The sequence below is a fragment of the Dromiciops gliroides genome, chromosome 4 (genome assembly GCF_019393635.1).
Source record: "Dromiciops gliroides isolate mDroGli1 chromosome 4, mDroGli1.pri, whole genome shotgun sequence".
Lineage (NCBI taxonomy): Eukaryota > Metazoa > Chordata > Mammalia > Microbiotheria > Microbiotheriidae > Dromiciops > Dromiciops gliroides.
This window is the reverse complement of record NC_057864.1, coordinates 272487837-272507217: the sequence shown is the minus strand read 5'-3', so window position 1 is coordinate 272507217 and position 19381 is coordinate 272487837. Positions and strand designations below refer to the sequence as shown.

At 40.9% G+C, this 19381-nt stretch overlaps 1 protein-coding gene across 1 annotated transcript in view; it reads right to left on the bottom strand.

The window, feature by feature from the left end:
• The window catches only part of LOC122755017 (elongin-A-like), a 91019-nt gene that overhangs the window by 42098 nt on the left and 29540 nt on the right, over window positions 1-19381 (bottom strand). The window contains 1 exon segment of the mRNA XM_044003423.1: window positions 8062-8118. Coding sequence (XP_043859358.1) covers window positions 8062-8118 — 57 coding nt within the window.

Sequence of the window (19381 nt, the reverse complement as noted above, 5' to 3'; positions counted from 1 at the left end):
CACAGCTAGTAAGTGTCAAGTGCCTGAGGTCGGATTTGAACTCAGGTCCTCCTGAATCCAGGGCTGGTGCTCTATCCACTGCGCCACCTAGCTGTCCCTAGATCAGTAGTTCTCAAAGTATGGTCTGAGTACTCCTGGGAATCCTTGAGGACCTTTTTTTTTTGGGGGGGGGGAATCTATAAGGTCAAAGTTAGTTTCATCATAATATATTATGATAGTATTCACCTATTAAACCAACTACATATCTGTGTGAGGCCAGATTTTCTTCCTATACTTCAACCCAAATTATATCACAAAAGATTAAATGCAGATGCAAATATGAAATCCCAGCTGTCTTCTATTAGCCCAGACATTAAAGAGATTTGCAAAAAATGTAAAAAAAAATGTCATTCTTCTCACTGGATTATTTTTTGTCTTGGAGCATATAGTTTTTTAAATAAAAATATGTTAAATTATGTTTTCATGTAATGGGTTATTATTTGTAAATGAATTAGTGCTTTTAAATTTTATCAGTTTTAATTTTTAATATGGTAAATATCAATAGATATAACCAACATGAACAAAAGCTCTTTGGGTCCTTGAGTACAAAGGAGCTATGAGGCCAAAAGTTTGAGAATTGCTGATCTGGCTCAGGAGATTGCTAGAGAAAACAGGCTCTGTTTGCCCTAGCAAGAAAGGCACAAACTATATTTCCTCTCAGATCATTCTCCCTCCCCGATTCTACCATCTGTTCAGTGATGTCATAACTGGTACCGGGGCACCCCTGGCTGGCCTTTCCCAACAGCATATTGTCATGAGCTAAAACAAGCTATGATCCGGAGAACAGATTGGAAAGGAGTCTATGGATCTCTGCCCTTTCCCCCTGCACAAGGGAAGTATTTACTCTGCAGAAATAGTATGAAAGCTGTCAACTAAATGGAGGCCATATAAGAGAAACACTTACTGGTTTCTAACCCTTGTTATGCAAGATTGTATAAATAAGCCCATACCATCTGCTTGTGCCTCCATCTCCACATTCTGGTGGCTGTCATCTACCTTCCTTTGATAGACTTTCATATCTAGTGATCATAGCATTCCTTTCCACCCATCTCTAAATACCATCTGGATTGAAATATATCCATGCTGATGACATCCTAACCACACTCCTCACCCCTCCTATAAAAGTCCTGGCTTCTGTGACCCTTACAGTCTCTTCTGTGAAGATCCACAGTCCATTCACATACTTTAGACCTAATTATTGTCAATGGCTCTCCCTCCAAGGTCCGAAACATTGAGTTCTCTTTCCCTGACCACAGTCTAAAAAAGGCCATTCCCATCTCTGACTCTCAGGACTTCCTACCCTTTACAACCTCTAGACTCTCAACCTCCTTCTAGTTTATCAACCTCTTTCAGGGCTCCGTTTCCTTCCTATTTAGGTTTAACTCTAGCTGGAAGGGTATTCAGAGACCAGCTTACCCCAACCTTCTCCTTCTACATATGAGGAAGCTAAGGCCTGATGAAGATAAGTGATTTACCCAAGGTCATAGCAGGAGGTGAGATCTATATTCACAGGGGCAGCTAGGTGGCGCAGTGGATAGAGCACCTGCCCTGGAGTCAGGAGTACCTGAGTTCAAATCCAGCCTCAGACACTTAACACTTACTAGCTGTGTGACCCTGGGCAAGTCATTTAACCCCAATTGCCTCACCAAAAAAAAAAAAATATTTATACTCACACCTTTTGACTCTATACTCAATGTTCTTTCTATTATATTTATAGTATGTATTACTACGTTAAATACTTTAAAAATTGATTACATAAGGGGTCTGTAACTTTGCCCCCAAAAAACCCAAAAGCAAAAAAGACACTCTAGTAACAAAGTATGAATAATAATACAAATGAATACATTGGCCACATGAAATTTTTTGCCTACTGCTTTCTGTTATATTCATATGTGTATAGATCTCAATCCTCTTACTAAATTGTAATCTCCTTGAAGGCAGGGACTATGGTGTAGATAGCTATAGAGACAGATACATATTGACATAGGTAGACAGATATCTTTATTTAGCTACAAAGATAGCACAAAGTGCTGTGCAGATAGTACCTGCTTGATAAAACTTTTGAGTAAATGTTATAAATTAGGGGTGATCCCTGGAATAAAAGATTTCTTTTTCCTTCCCTGTTTTCCCTTATCACTAACATGCTAAGAGAGCAGAGAGAGCATTTTTTAGGGGGGGCGAGACAATTGGGGTTAAGTGACTTGCCCAGGGTCACACAGCTAATGTCAAGTGTCGGGCTGGATTTGAACTCAGGTCCTCCTGACTCCAGGGCTGGTGCTCTATCCACTGCTCCACCTAGCTGCCCCAAGAGTATTTTTTTAAGTTATTAAGGTCCTAAAAATGTGAAGAACTTATAATTCTAATGATTAGCTAGTGTTTCAACTGTGTTTTGCTATGATTCATTATTTTCCTAAAGGACAATACATATTGTATTACTTCTGATCCAAACAGCTCCTTCCACAACAGGATACCTTCACTGTCCTTCACAGTTCTTATTAAGTCTGTTTAGACTTGCATCCATTTAATTATATCATGACAAGCTAATATCATATCAAAGGTGCTCACTTGGTGGTCAGAAGAAGCAATACAAGGATCCTCTCAAGGTCTCTCTGAAGAACTTTGTAATCAATTACATAACATGGACAATGCTGGCAAAGGACCGTCCAGCATGGCATGCCTGCATCAAAGAAGGCACTGTGCTCTATAACCAAAGCAGAACTGCAATAGCTCAAAAGAAACACGAGGAGCACAAACTTAAAGAATTCAACTCAAATGTTCACATGGATTATTTGTGTCTGACCTGTGGTAGAGCATTCTGAGCTTGTATTGATCCGATCAACCACAAGTCGGACACACTGTAACTTGACTCTAACATAGTGATGTCATTTTGGTCCTCTTTGAGAATGAAGGACAACAACCAGCCATTCAAGACAATATCACTAACTTGTTTCCTTTTCTTCATCCTCCCACCCCCAAACCCTTAACTCTTCTCTCATGGCTATAAAGGTATCTACTTCTATTCTCTTGGCTCTCATATCTTTCTCCTACCTAGGCAGCTATGTGGCCCCAAGGATGGAATGCAGGAACTGGAGTCAGGAAGACCCAAGTTTAAAACCAGCCTCAGATACTTACTAGCTGCATGACTTAACCTCTGTCTACCTCATCTGCAAAATGGGAATATTAAGAGCACCTTCCTCACAGGGTTGTTGTGAGGATAAGATGAGAATATTTATAAAGTGTTTTTTAAAAATTTTGGTGAGGCAACTGGGGTTAAGTGACTTGCCCAAGGTCACACAGCTAAGAAGTGTCAAGTATCTGAGGCCAGATTTGAACTTGGGTCCTCCTGACTCCAGAGCTGGTACTCTATATAAAGTACTTTTCAAACTTTAAAGCATTATAGAATTGCTGGCTATTATTATTTCTGAACACTCCTCAGTCTCCTTTTCTATGTCATCATCTCTTTCAAGGAGCCATTTATTCTAGGCCCTCTTCTCTTTTGTCTTTATTCTTGCACTTGGTCATCTCATCAGCTCCCATGGTTTCAAGATCATTTCTATAAAAGTTACTTCCAGACATAGGTGTCTATCCTTAAGAATTCTCCTAAAGGGGCGGCTAGGTGGCGTAGTGGATAAAGCACTGGCCCTGAAGTCAGGAGTACCTGAGTTCAAATCTGGCCTCAGACACTTAACACTTACTAGCTGTGTGACCCTGGGCAAGTCACTTAACCCCAATTGCCTCACTAAAAAAAAAAGAATTCTCCTAAATTCTGGGTGTATATCTTTATGGATGTCTAACAAGCATCTCAAACTCCAAAGCATAACTCATCTCCCTCCCTGAACCTGCCATACTTTCAAAACTTTCCCTATCACTATTGAAGCTACCATCATCTTTCACAACCTTAGTGTCATTCTCACTCTCCCTTACCCCACACAGCCAATCAGGCACCAAGTCCTATTGGTTCTAACATCTAACCCCAATCCCATATCCCATATCCTTCTCACTACTTATACAGCCACCCAATGCAGGCCTTCATCACCTCTCACCTGGACCATTTCAATAGCCTTTGAACTGGTCTCCATGCCTCAAGTCTCTTCTTTCTCATAGAATCACGATTATAACATTTCCCTTGGAGGTTAACCTCAGCAGCCATCTAGTCCACCTCCCTGAAGAGGGAGTTGACCACTTCTAAAGATAGCTCATTCAACTTTTAGACAGATCTAGTTTAAGGAATCTGTTCATTGAGGATCTAATTTTTCTGATATCAAGCCTAAATTGGTTTCTTTGCAACTTCTACCCATTGCTTCAGGGTGGGACTTCCTTCACATGACAGCCCGTCTAACAACTGAAGACAGCCATAATGCCTCTCCACACACAACTCCCCACCCCACCCCCCAACCCCCGCTTATGAGCTTTCTCTTTCTTCTTCAGGCTAAACATGTCCAGTTCCTTTGATCCATCCTCTTGTTGTTGTTTGTCCTTCATTCTCAAAGAGGACCATGACATCTGGAGGTGATGTCATGACTTGCAATGAACTGGATTTAAGTGAGGCAGAGCTGTGCAAAGTCACCAGCCTCACTTTCTCCTCTGGAGCCATCCTCTACACATCTGCCAAAGTCATTTTCCTAACGTGGAGATATCACCATGTCATTCCTTTCCTCAAATTTCAGAGGTTACCTATTAGCTTTATGATCAAATGTCAACTCTTCTGCTTGGCATTTAGAGCCCTTCAGGACTTTCCCACCTTACTTACTCCCCTCCATTCACTCTTTGATCCAGCCATAGTGGCCCACTTGCTGTCCCTCACACAAATAACATCCCCCCATCTCCATTACTTTATATATTTCCCCATGCCAGGAATGTTCTCCATCACCAGCCACGGGTCTCAATACTGTGCTTTTGTATGAGGGCCTCCAAGGCCCCTGCAATAGCTGGTACCTCTCCTTTCTTCATGGTTGACTTTGTAACTGTTTTGTTTATGCATATATACCTGTACATGTATACATATAGACACATGTATACACATACATTTGTATGTATATGTTTTATGTATGTATTATCTCTATGTACATGTGTATATGCAGATATGGGAATATATACATATGCATACATATATACATACATGTATACATGCATATATACATAAACACATATAAAATCTTCCCTGTTAGAATGTAAGGTTCATGCAGAGAAAGGCATTTTTCTTCCTGTCTCTAACACCTAGCTCATGCTATCTAGCAAATTCTTGTTACTTTTTGCTGAGATTACATCAACTCTAATTGTATCTCTTTTTTTTTTTTTTTTTTTTTTAGTGAGGCAGTTGGGGTTAAGTGACTTGCCCAAGGTCACACAGCTAGTAAGTCTTAAGTGTCTGAGGCCGGATTTGAACTCAGGTACTCCTGACTCCAGGGCCGGTGCTCTATTCACTGCGCCACCTAGCCGCCCCTCTAATTGTATCTCAATGGGTCCTTGAAATGCCAATTTTATACTATATGAACTCAAGTCTCTGATGGAGGAAAAATTTTCTGTACGTAACTGAATTTCTTTCAGTATCTGACCAGCTTCAGCTCTTAACCAGGCATTTAGAGTCATAAGGCCCCAACTTGCTCTGTGTTCTACTATGGTCCCACTACGGGTGGTGGTGGGGTGAGGGGAGAGGGAGGTGGCGGTTTTGTTTTTCAGCTATGTCTGATTCTTTGTGATCCCATTGGGGTTTTCTTAGCAAAGATACTAGAGTGCGTTTCCATTTCCTTCTCCAGATCATTTTACAAATGAGGAAAATGAGGCCAAAAAAAATTAAGTGACCAACCTGTCCAGGGTCACACAACTAGTCTGAGACCAGATTTTAATTTAGGAAGATGAATCTTCCTGACTCCAGGCCTGCTGCTCTATCCACGGCACCACCTAACTGCTTATAATCTTATGCTACTAGTATCTAATGTATTTGTGGTTCTAAGTGTTAATTATTAAAATTCCCTAAACATGAAGCAACACTATTAGAAAAAAATTACAGATTGTAGAACTGAGGTAGCATCTACCAGAGAGAGAGAGAGAGAGAGACAGAGAGAGAGAGAGAGAGAAAAGGTTTGTGCTATAATTGTGACAGAAAACTGATCTTCAGATATCATGGGATATCATATATCTCATGCCATATTGCATAATTTCATTTCTTAAAATTTTTCCTTCAGACAGGCAGAGATTATTGGTTTGGGTCCAGGATTCTATATAGCAATATCCAGACTGATCTTTCCAATATTTCTGTGCTATTCAAATGACCATGCAAGGTTTTAAAGAACATTTTAGCTTATGGCAATTCCAAGTTATATCACTCCATAGCCCTCAGATGAAGTCAAGCTCTATTAAATAAGCACTTCTGTACATTTTAATAAAGTTAAGAGCCAACTGAAAAGTGATATCTGAGAAAAGAAGGGAAGCAAGGAGCATACAATTGTAAAGTTAGGGCTGGAGGGACTTTAATCATCTCATCAAGCCCTCTGATTTTGTAGATGAGGAGATGAGATCCAGGGAAGCTAAGGTCATACAAGTAATAAGAGGCAGAACTAGAATTAGAACCCAAGATCTTTGGGCTTTAAATCTGGCATCAGGGAGCAGCTAGGTGGCACAATGGATAGAGCACCGGCCCTGGATTCAGGAGGACCCGAGTTCAAATCTGGCCTCAGACACTTGATCCTTACCAGCTGTGTGACCCTGGGCAAGTCACTCAACCCTCATTGCCTGCCCAAAACAAACAAATAAAGAAACAAATAGATAAACAAACAAACAAACAAATAAATAAATCTGGCATCAAAAAGTTAGCATCATCAATCTTTTAACTTGAAAATATGTTCAAGACTATTTCAAAGGGAGAGATAGGTATGTAACAGCAAAAAACTCTTGTGAACAGAAGATGATTCATTTTACTAAAAATACACACACACACTTACCCCTAAATATGACTAATATATTGCTACATATAGGAAAACATTTCTGTGGCAAATTCAACAGTCTAAAGGAAGGAATAGTCAGGACATCAAAATTGGATTAAATCATTCCTTAGAACCTTCCAGCTTGAAATCCTGCTTTTCTTTTTTTTATTATTTAATTTTTTTTTTGGCAGGGCAATGAGAGTTAAGTGACTTGCCCAGGGTCACACAGCTATTAAGTCTCAAGTGTCTGAGGCCAGATTTGAACTCAGGTCCTCCTGAATCAAAGGCCAGTGCTTTATCCACTGTGCCACTTAGCTGCCCCTATCTTCTTTATTCTTAATATCCAGTCACCAAATTTTGTTAATTCTTTCTTTTCAATATTTACACATTTCTCCCTCCATAAGATTATAGATTTAGAACTGGAAGGGACCTCAAGCCATCTAGTCTAACCTCCTAATTTTACCAGTGAGGAAACTGAGGCCCAGGAGGTTGTGACCTGCCCATGGTCACACAGGTGGTGAGCATCTGAAGTAGGATTAGAACCAAAGTCCTCTCACTCCAGAGCTAAGCATTATTAAGCACCTACTATGTGTCAGGCACTGGCAATACAAAGAATGAGCACATCTCAAACCTCAAGGTGCTGATTATGTTCTAACAGTCAGCATGCCTTCTACTGTACTGACTTGCTTAACATCATACAGGGAATAGATGTAATAGAAGCAGATACTCACCCAGCTTTTAAAATCTTTTTTTTTTTTTTTTGCAGGGCAATGAGGGTTAAGTGACTTGCCCAGGGTCACACAGCTAGTAAGTGTCAAGTGTTTGTGGCTGGATTTGAACTCAGGTCCTCCTGAATCCAGGGTTGGTGCTTTATCCACTGAGCCACCTAGCTGCCCCCCCACCCCAGCTTTAAAATCTAATCTTCTACTCTACCAGACTGGTTTTCCTCTGCCCTAACCCTGAAACTGGGTATAAGAGCATGAAAAATACCAGGGTAGCCTCTCTTGGCTCAAAATTGAAAGGCTCAAACCTTCTGCTTGGGGTAGGGGTAAGGAACAGAGAAAGAAGAAAAGGAAGATTAAATTATTCTTCTACTTGCCACTAAGAGGTCCAAGGACATATTCAAATTCTGTAGTGTCTTCAATGATTTCATAACCTAGGAGAAGGAAAAAAAAACCAAACCCAAGATGAATTTTCCACACTTGCTGCCATGTTTTATACCCTAAATTCAAACATCTTGCCTTGTCACTATAGAGGCAAGAGAAATATCAGTAATTCCAATCCTCATTGAACCACCAAATCTCCACCTTTATACCTCTGAACCTAGAACACTTTGGTTACAACACAGAAGATAATCAAGTCAGAGTTTTGTTTCTACCAAATAACTTTGATCAAGAAGGGACAGTCAGTTTTAGTCATTTCTGAGTAGGGGTAAGTGCTTTTTTGCACACATGCCAAGAAATAATGCTAAAAGCATTGACTACTGCTCGAAAGTGAAATGTGGTATGAGTGATTTGTCTTTAGTGTCTTCCTCATCGCATTCCATAGCTTAGTGCATCGTCAATTAACCCATCCCTGCTATATACCATGTGCTCATCAGTCAGCTTAAGGTATGACCCCTCCCCCCAGGATGTTGACATGTTAAAGAGTCTCAAAAATGGAGGTCTTGGGATACCGCAACAGACAGGGTTTGTATTGTGGGGTAAACGGTAGCCAATCCATGTAAAGCCCTTGGTAGCAGTGGTGGAAATAAGGTCATATTTATTGCTGGGGGTTGGTGGGGGCGGGGAGAAGGTGAGGTAGAGAGAAAGTCTTCCTTGTTACTTATGCTGCTGGAGGTAGCTGGGGCACTTTTTCCCCAGTGTGTCCTTGCCAATAGACCTAGCTGGGCTACCTTATACCATGACTTTGTATGTTAGTAGTGGGATAAAATAATGCTATTTGGCAGATGCCCAGGGGCCTCCACCTGAAGATTGATTTGGAATTGATTGAATTGGATGAGACTGAGAGCCTGACTGAGAACCTACTTAAGGATGATTAAATTGAGACCACACCTGGCTGGCCCTGAGTGGGGTGTTGTTCTCAGAGGCTGTGGACTACGACATCAACAGACCACCCTCAACCAATCAGCTTGAAGGACCTCCCCTTTTGGGGAGGGAGACAGGAAGTAGGAAGGCGAGGCTGGCTCCCTAGATTCAGCTTTTTTCATCTAGGACGGGACTTCAGATTGGTGGCAGACAGAAAAAAAAAGAAAAAAAGAGAGGAAGGAAAGTAGATAGACTTTTCTGGCATTACAGGACTACATATGTTGTCTTTACTCTTTAATAAATACTTAAAAGCCTAAACTCTTGCTGAATTTATCAGTAAATCTTAGCTAGTTTCCCCCCAAACTGGGGGGGGGGACAGGTAAGGACCCACATTAGATTTTTTTTTTTAGTGAGGCAATTGGGGGTTAAGTGACTTGCCCAGGGTCACACAGCTAGTAAGTGTTAAGTGTCTGAGGCCAGATTTGAACTCAGGTCCTCCTGAATCCAGGGCTGGTGCTCTATCCACTGCACCACCTAGCTGCCCCACATTAGATTTTAAACATCACAGTAGGTTGCCAGGGAAAAAGGAAAGGAGGGTAAACCCACAGACCCCCTTCATAGTGAGGAATAAACAGTTGGGACACCACTGCTGAAAGACTCCCTGAAGTAACAGAAAGACCTCTGATCAGGAAGTCAGAAAACTTGAGTTCTTGTCCTGGTCCTACCTGTCACCTCAGGTACCCTCACCCATGTGTAATGGGGAGAATGTTGGAGAAAACAGACCATAGCCTTTTCAGAGATGACTGACAGTCTAACATTAGCAGGCTTCTAAAATCACAACCTATGCCAAGGTTAATAAGCCCTTTGCCCCACCTGGACAGACTGTTTAAAAACAAACAAACAACAGCAACAACAAAACTATTTCTGATTGTTTTATAAAGAACTTGCTTAGGACCTCTTCCAGTCATCTTTGAAATAAAAGCTGTCCATTTGTAGCTATTTGAAATTAAATAGTTCTTGTCCTCAAGGAGGTTAGAGTCTATAAGGGAAGACAACTTGTATGTAAGTACAAATGAGGAGAATACAGTTTTATTCTACCTGTAGACAAATGGCTTTTATTTTCAATTCTCAGGATTCTAAGAAGCATACAGGGAACTAGGGAATAAAAGGAAAATCAGTTCCTTGCCCCTGTTCCTCCCTCAAAATTTCTCCTTTCCAGTTTTGAAAATGTGTTTTATTGAACAAGTCTTTGTGTCAGTTGTTCCACACCACCCTGACCCAGCTCTGAACTTGCCTTTGTATTTTTTTTAAAAAAGCTTAAGCAAAAACATCAATAGAGACATCTGAAAATGTATACACAATATTCTGTTGTAAGAGTGCCCTAATCCCTTTCCATGATGGAAGTGGTAGCTTTATTATATCTTCTCTAAAGACTTTCACCTGTTTTTCCATGATTCAGTTTGACTTACTCTTGAATGATCTTTTCACTTTCATTCCAATAATTGTGCTTTTCCCCCACTCTGGTTCTTATTCCTCATACTCTGTATGTCTCTGAATTCCTTTTATATGTCATTTCTTACAGCACATATACATATGTATATATATATATTATAGCATACATATAATTATATTCCATTTCATTTTTACATTATATTTTTTCCCATTCATTCTCCAATCAAAAGGACCAAAAAGCAGGTTCCCAAAAAATAGGAAATAAGAATGCTGCTATCAATATTTTTACACACATTAGACATTTCTATTTCTATTTCTTTGTCTTTGCTGGACAGGGGTAGGAGTTTAGGGGGGTGGGAAGTATTAAAATCAAAAAGTGTGAGGATTTTGGAGTTGTCATCAGCATCCTAACCTAGCAGTATCTTTGGGATAGCAGTGACTATACTGAGAACTGAGGTCAAACTAGACACACTGAGAAAGAGTAGTTTGAAGACTCCATCAGAAAGCTGATAGAAATCGACAACAGATTTAAATGGAACTTTATGACAACCTCATAAAGGGAAGAAGAGAGAAGGGCTTAAGCAGCAATCAGAAACTTTTGAGTTCTACTTTTGTCATATGTGCTCCCAATGCCTGAATCCATTTTCCTCTGGACTTTGGACATATTGAGAAGAGAGTATATCACAAGACTTACTTTTGGCAGGGGAATGAAGGGTGAGGAGGGATACTTTATAACAACTATTCTTATTATGCAACCTTAGTAAATAACCCTTTCTAGAGGCTAATTGAGGTTGGTCAATCAATACCAACTGATAATCATGGGAGAGTACACTGGTAGGGGTTCATGTGATACAACATTAGAAAACCACCCTTGACCCGTCAGCTGAGTGGTAGATGGTTTAGAGGGGGAGAGACTGTATAGATACAATAAGCATTTTTTTTTTAACACTTACTATGTCAGACATTGTGCTAAGTGACGGAAACACAAATAAAAGCAATAACAGCTCCTACCTATGATATGTACAAGATACTTAAAGTATAAGTATAAGGTAATCTTTGGGGGAGGTTATTTGGGAGGGGTGACATAATCAGACCTACACTTTAGGAAAAGACAAGATTTAAACCCTTCGTGGTCACCAACTGTGATGTTTAAAATCTAAATGTGTGGTCACTTTAAATTAGATGCTTTAGCACCAGTCTTTGGGCATTAAGCATTTATTAAAGCACACTAGGTATTAGTGAAAAGAGAACATGTGGAGTTCAGAAAGTTAAGAAAAGGCCTATCTAGCCTAGAGTTCCAGCCTGGTCTGGTTCTTCCTAAAGTCCTCCGCCATGAGACTGCTTCAACCTGAACTGCTTCAGCAAACTGATTGTGGAAGCTTTTTATAGGTCCAGAGCACAGGCAGTCCTTACACACTGCTTCAAGCTGATTGGTTAGCGTCATCCAAATCCACTGGTTCACTGGACTTGAAGGTGGTCTCTAGTTGAGTTCAAAGTTCTTAGCTTCTGAGAACAATACTTTTTTTTTTTTTGGCAGGGCAATGGGGGTTAAGTGACTTGCCCAGGGTCACACAGCTAGTAAGTGTCAAGTGTCTGAGGCCGGATTTGAACTCAGGTCCTCCTGAATCCAGGGCCAGTGCTTTATCCACTGTACCACCTAGCTGCCCCTAGAACAATACCTTTTTAAGGGCTGGCCAGGTGTGGTTACAATCTAATTAACTTTAAGTAGGCTAATCAGCAAAGTCAATCACTCTCATTTAATTCAATCAGTTTAGATTAATCTCCAAGTGGGCCTTTGAGTAGCTGCCAAATTCCATTATTTTCTCCCAGTTAGCTGGCTAAAATACAAATAGATAACTCTGTGATTAGAGATAAAGGAAACAGAAATGTTGGTGGTGGTGGAGGCAGTAGTGGTGGTGGTGGTGGTGGTGGCGGATTTACATTGCACTAATGACCTCCCTCCTCTTCTTTAAGTCAGTATAAGGTGATGGTCCTGAGCACCAGGGAGAGGATACAGAGTCTACACTGCTTCTCCAGAAATGCTAGAACAGTGGTCACTACTGGATCCTCAGACTGCCACACATTGTCTTTCTCACCACCTTGTAATTTGTGGGTATGAGGGGGAGAGAAGAGTGGGAGGAGGACTCAGATTAGATCCTGGGCCCCCTCCCCCCATTAGGGGTAATATCTTCAAATGTCCTCATGTGATTATGGCCCCAGACTTTTGGCTCAAAGCAACTTAAAGCTAATCAAGAGATAGTCCTACCACTTGCACAACAACAATGAATCAAATCAGATATTCTCCTATAGGAGTCCCCCCAACAAAGATGTATATACTGGGAAAAAAGGTTTTGCTTGGATAGGGGGATGGCCAAAAGCATCTCATAAGGTGATATATGTAGTTCTCCTCTTTGCCTGCTGCACAAATAGAACAGTGCCAAGGGTAGAACATCAGGCCACTTCAAATGAGTTTTGGTGCACAATTTACCACTCTAGTGCCAAATGCACAATTGAGTTGAATTTTGCTTCACCAGAAGGTTGTCTGACAGGTAATGCAACATTCAGTGTAGATTTAAATGCCTGCTATGTACCAGCACTGTTTTGGATTATGAGGAGACAAAACCAAAAACTATTTTACCCCTCAAAGAGCTCACATAGGATTGACATGGGCAAAGAAAATTACAAGATGGCCCTACTTTGATCTAGCTATCCTCCACCCCCCACTCACCCAGAATGCACTTCTTCCTCCCTTCCATTCATAGAATTCCCCCATTTTCTTCAATAATCTGTTTAAACATTTCCTCCTACATTAGAGATTTTTTAAGTTTTTGTGTCATAGACCTCTCTGGCATCTTTTTTTTTTTTTGGCAGGGTAATTAGGGTTAAGTGACTTGCCCAGGATCACACAGCTAGTAAATGTCAAGTGTTTGAGGCCACATTTGAACTCAGATCCTCCTGATTCCAGGGTCAGTGCTCTATCCACTGTGCCACCTAGCTCCCCCTGTGGCATACTTCTAAAGGCCTTCTACCCAACTGCTCATGCCCTCCCAATCTCATATTTATTTCATATATACTTATGCATGTGTTATCTACTCCCAATAGAATGTAAGTATCAAGATTAGGAACAACATTCCCATCTCTGTGCCCTATGCATAGGCTATCTCCCATGACTCAAATGTACTCTGTCCTCACCTCTGTTTCTTAGAATCCCTGGTTTCTTTCTTCTTTTTAAAAAATTATTTATTTTCTTTTTAAAGGTAGCATTTGAATAAATTAATGGAAATATTGGGGGCGGGGCGACAAAGAGACAAAAAGGCTAGTTTGACTGGATTGTAGTATGGAAAAAGGAGTAATATATAATAAACCAGAAGACGTAAGGCTGGGCCAGGTTTGGAGGACTTCACATGCCAGTGGATATGAAACAGATGAAGCTGCTGCTCAGTGGAAGACTGGCTCACTGTTCCCCTCCCTCGAGGGGTGAGTAAAGTAGTTGGCTTCATCACATGCCTAAAAGGTAACCACAATCATCATCTCACGGAACACTGTCATTCTACCTTGCTGAGACTTATTATGTATACAGCAAAAAGATGAGCTGGAATTGTCTTTGTGACCCAGTGCCAATGCTTGGAATAGAGGATTAAATAGATTCTACAAAGAACTTGACAAGACCTGTAAGTGTATAGTAACATTTAATACTCTGACTGAAAAAAAAAAAAGATGGATAAAGAGGAAGAAGGCAGGAAACGCTGTAAGACAAATAAGAAACAAGTTATAAAAGTCATATTAATTAAACAGAAGAGAAGATCTGAAGGTAGATCCAAGTCCTGAAGGTTACCACACAGAAAAGAAGAAAAAGTGTATTTTAACAGATAGAATATGACTAGTTAAATGGAATTTCGGAAGCAGGTAACTGTGTGAACAAACTGCTTTGAGCAAAGGCAAAAAAAAAATCAACAGCAAACTAAAGGGATGAGGAAATGAGAAAGCTTTATGCATGTAGCATAGAACTAGGGTGCCCCACTTGTGGTATGATTTTAGATAGATATGATCTGAGATTTAGCCCACTTGGTCTACAAGGGAGACCAATTTCCATCTTTGTGGGGAGCAGCAAAAGGGTTGTGACTAGGCCTTCATTCTTTCATTCTCCACTGTCTCTATGAAGACATCCATGCTGGAAGGACTCATTTAAAAAGCCTTGGGATGAGGGGGAGGAGGGGTAAAAAAAAATTTTTTTCCTTAATAAGCAAATTACAAAAGAGTGGAAAAAATAATGGATGGTTAACTCCTTCCCCAATTTTTTTTTACTAAAACAACAGCAACTAACAATAATAATGATATCTTGCATTTATATAGTGCCTACTATGTGCCAGGCACAGTGAGGTGCTTTATAAATATTGTCTCCCTTGACCCTCACAACAACTCTGGAAGGTTATTATCCCCATTTTACAGTTGGGAAAAGTGAGGAAAACTGATGTTAAATGACTTGCCCAAGGTCACACAGCTAAATGGATGCAGTTGGATTTGTTCAGAGAGCTTTTGTACCTCCTTTTCCATTTGGATAATTTGGCTTTTCAAGGCATTCTTTTCCTCATTGGCTTTTTGTATCTCTTTTAGCCTTTGGCCTAGTCTGTTTTTTAAGGTGTTATTTTCTTCAGCATTTTTTTGTGTCTCCTTTACCAAGCTGCTGAGTTTTTCCTCCAAGACTTTCTTGCATCACTTTCATTTCTCTTTCCATTTTTTCCTCTATTTCACAGAACTGCTTTTCTGCCCTGGAGCTATGAACATAATCCCATTCCACTGTGACTGCAAGCAGTCCCTTGCCTGGGACTGCCACCCAAGACTGTGAACTGGATCCCAGTATGGGCAAAACCACAGAGTCTTGCCTCAGTGCTGGCAAAGAGATCCCTGTAATCTCCTTCTGGCCAATTGTTCAACCCCCTTACCATCTATGCACTGAATTCCAGAAGCAGTTGCTGCCCCTGCTGATTCAGAGGGTCCTGAGGCCTGCTCCAGGTCTGCCGGGACTGAGGTTGGGTCTGCACGAGCACGACCCGAGCTAAGCTGAGCTCCACTCTCACCCTGGTACAAGAGACCTTTCCTGCTGAACTTCTAAGTTGTTTTTGGATGGAAAATGATTTCACCCCATCTTTTTGTGGGTTCTGCTGCTCCAGGAATTCTTTTATGGCATTATTTGAAGGTATTTGGAGGGGTCTTGGGAAGAACTCAGGCAAGTCACTGCCTTTCCTCCACCATCTTGGCCAACTCTGTCTGCATTTGGATTTGAATTCATGTCTTCCTAACTCTAGGCCCAGCATTCGATCTAGCTGCCTCCAATGACTGAAACATTTGTATGGTTTCTCATCTCAATAAAGAGTCCTATGAATATGATCTAAACAAGCACCAAGGGAAAAAGGCAGATTTTTATTAAAAGTTCTCTGTAGAGTAAGCTCTCAGAACTCACAACACGATCACTCCAAAAAACCCTCCAAATAATGCCATAGGACAATTCCTGGAGTAGCAGAACCCACAAAAGAAGAGGATGAGATCATTTTCCAGCCAAAGATGGCTTAGAAGGTCAGCAGGAGGGGGCTGCTATGCCGGGGCAGGAGTGGAACCCAACCCCATGGTCATGCTGACACAGATCCAGTTCCAGGGTGGCCTTGCCAGAGAAAGACACCCAGAGCCTCTGAATCAATTGCATCACCAGTGTCATCTGGAACTAAGCTCACAGTCTGGTGAGAAGGTTGAGTGGTTGGCTGGGGGGGAGATTACAGGGGTCTCTGCTGGCCTTGGGTAGAACTTGGGTGTTTCAACCCTGCTGGGAACCAGGAAGTAGGCTTGAGTGGCAGTGGCCCAGGTGGGGGAGGGGCTCAGGCTTGTCGGAGCTAACAACCACAGCACACAAAATTTTGCTGCCTGGCTAATTAGTAAATTGGCCTGGGTATCTATGGACCAGAGAACAGGCCAGGCAAGTGAAGAACCTGCCCCTCCTTAAATTGTACCACCTTAGACTCCCTGAAGCTTGGGACAGTGCAGCCTGGAAACAGTGCCCCACTTTAAGAAGAAGTTAAAAGTCAAGTAAAAGACAGGAAAGATGAGCAGACAGAGAAAGATGAGGACCACAGACAGTTTCTTTAGTGACAAGGAAGATGGAGATGCACCCTCAGAAGAGGATAGCAACATCAGGGCTCCTATATCCAAAGCTTCCAAGAAAAATATGAATTGGTCTCAGGCCACAGAGGTGCTCAAAAAGGACTTTGAAGATAAAGTAAGAGAGGTGGAGGAAAACATGGAAAGAGAAATGAGAGTGATTGTAGGAGAGTCATGAAAAAAAAAAAGTCAACAGCTTGAAAAGCCAAATTGGCCAAATGGCAAAGGAGGTACAAAAGCTCTCTGAAGAAAGTCATTGCTTAAAAATTAGGATTGAGCAAACAGAAGCTAATGACTTTATGAGAAATCAAGACAAAATAAAACAAATCCAAATGAATAAAAAAAATAGAAGGCAATGTAAAATATCTCCTTGGAAAAACAGCTGACCTGGAAAACAGACCCAGGAGAGATAATATGAAAATTATTGGACTACCTGAAAACCACGATCAAGGAAAGAGCTTAGACATAATCTTCCAGGAAATTATCAGGGAAAACTGCCCTGATATTCCAGAAGCAGAGGGTAAAATAGAAGGACCAGAGGGCATAGAATATGATATTCCAGAGTAAAAAGGAACTGGGATTACAACCAAGAATCACCTACCCAGCAAAAATGAGTATAATCTTGTTGTGGGGAATTTTGACGGAGAAACCCAAATGGCACTCAGGAATAAGGAAGAGCAGTTTATTGACACGCTGGCCCAAAACAGAGTAGCCTCTGGTTCTTTGGGCCCCCAGCAAGTGTCCAAGCTGCAGTTATATACCCCTTAGGTGTGAAATACATGCAGGTTTTCACAGGTACAGTTTGTGGTAAGCTACTTGACAGACTGGAAAGCATATTTCAGTAAAGAGGCATATGTCAGGAAGTTGGTACTCAACCACAGACTTCAGGGGAAAAACAGTATGCTCTACTTTCATTTTGGGGGTCTCGGATTGGGCCTCAGTTTTATCCCCCATACTTTCCCATATTAATCTTTCATGGGGAAAAAATGGGACTTCAATGAAAAAGAGGACTTTCAGGTATTCTTGATGAAAAGACCCGAACTGAATAGAAAATTTGACTTTCAAATACAAGACCCTACAGAAGCATAAAAACATAAATAGGAAAAAGAAATCTAGAAGGATGTTAAAATGTTAAACTGTTTACATTTCTACATGGGAAGATGATATGTCTAACTCATAAGAAATTTCTCAGTATGAGGGCAGCTGAAAGGAATAAATTTAGACAGAGGGCACAGGTGGGAATTGATTATGAAGGGATATCTATAAAGCATTTATTTTTTGTTTATCATTTTTCTGTGGGGTGGTCCCGAGTTGGGTGGCATGCCTGGGTCAAGCAGTTGGGTGACTGTCTTGTGTCTGAGGTCAGATTTGGGCTCAGGTCCTCCTGGGTCCAGGGTGGGTGCTTTGTCCACTATGTCACCTAACTGATATCTTTAGGGTAAAATTGAGGGATGAGAGGATTGCACTGGGGGCAGGGGAAGGGGAGAGGTAGAATGGGGTAAAATCCCACATGAAAGAAATAGGAAAGGGCTTATGGAGTGGGGGGAGAGATGGGGGAGTAGGGAAGTGAATTAGTCTTATACTCATCAGAATTGGCTCAAAGACCTTAATCTTACCAGAGTTTGCTCAAGGAGGGAATAACATACACAGTCAATTGGGTGGAGTAATCTATCTAACCCTGCAGGAAAGTAGGCGGGGAAGGGGATCAGGAGGGAGGGGTGAAAGAAGGGAGGACAGATTGGGGGGAGGGGGCAGTCAGAAGTAAATCACTTTTGAGGAAGGATAGGCTGAAAGAAGATAGAAAATAGAGTCAATATCATGCGGAAGGGAATAGGATGGAGGGAAAGAGTTAACAATAGTAACTGAAAAAAATTTTGAAGCAGAGACAAGAGTAATGTAAAATGATGATGAGGATGACTGATGGATTGATGATGATAGGATGAAAATGGGGACTGACTGATGACAATGAGGATGTATCGATGAGGATGATGAGAATTGATTGATGATGATGATAAAACGTATGCTACTTTGTTGGGCTATTGTGAAGAAAATTCTTTGTCAGGTATAAAGTACTATATAAATGTTATCTATTATTGTTTGGGGGGGGTTTTTTGTTGTTGTTTTTCCTTTTTGGTGAGGCAATTGGGGTTAAGTGACTTGCCCAGGGTCACACAGCTAGTAAGTGTCAAGTGTCTGAGGCCAGATTTGAACTCAGGTACTCCTGACTCCAGGGCCAGTACTCTATCCACTGTGCCACCTAGCTGCCCCTATCTATTACTGTTGCTGCAAGAATCAACCTCATGGGTTTATTGTAAGGAAATCTCTACTATACAAAGTACTATACAAATGTAGTTTACTATAAAAATATGATGATAGGATGCCATCAGAAAAACCCAGAAAAACCTACATGAGCTGATGCGACATGAAATGTACTGTATACAAAACAACAGCAATGCTGTAAGATGATCTGCTGTGAATGACTTGCTTATTTTCAGCAATTCAATGATCCAAGACAACTTTGAAGATCCCATGAAAAATGCAGTCCATCTACAGAGAGAGAACTGATGGTGTCTGAATACAGATTGAAGCATATTTTTTTGTTTGTTAGTTCCTTTATCTGAAAAAAAAAAGAATTTTAAAAAAAGTTCTCTATAGACCATCATGTATTTCATTTACCCAGTTGATTGTGCTCATTAGTCTATAGCTCTTATTTCACATTCAAGTATTATACAATAGAAATGTGATGGTACTTCCAAGGATCATAGATTTAGAAATGGATGAGAACTCATT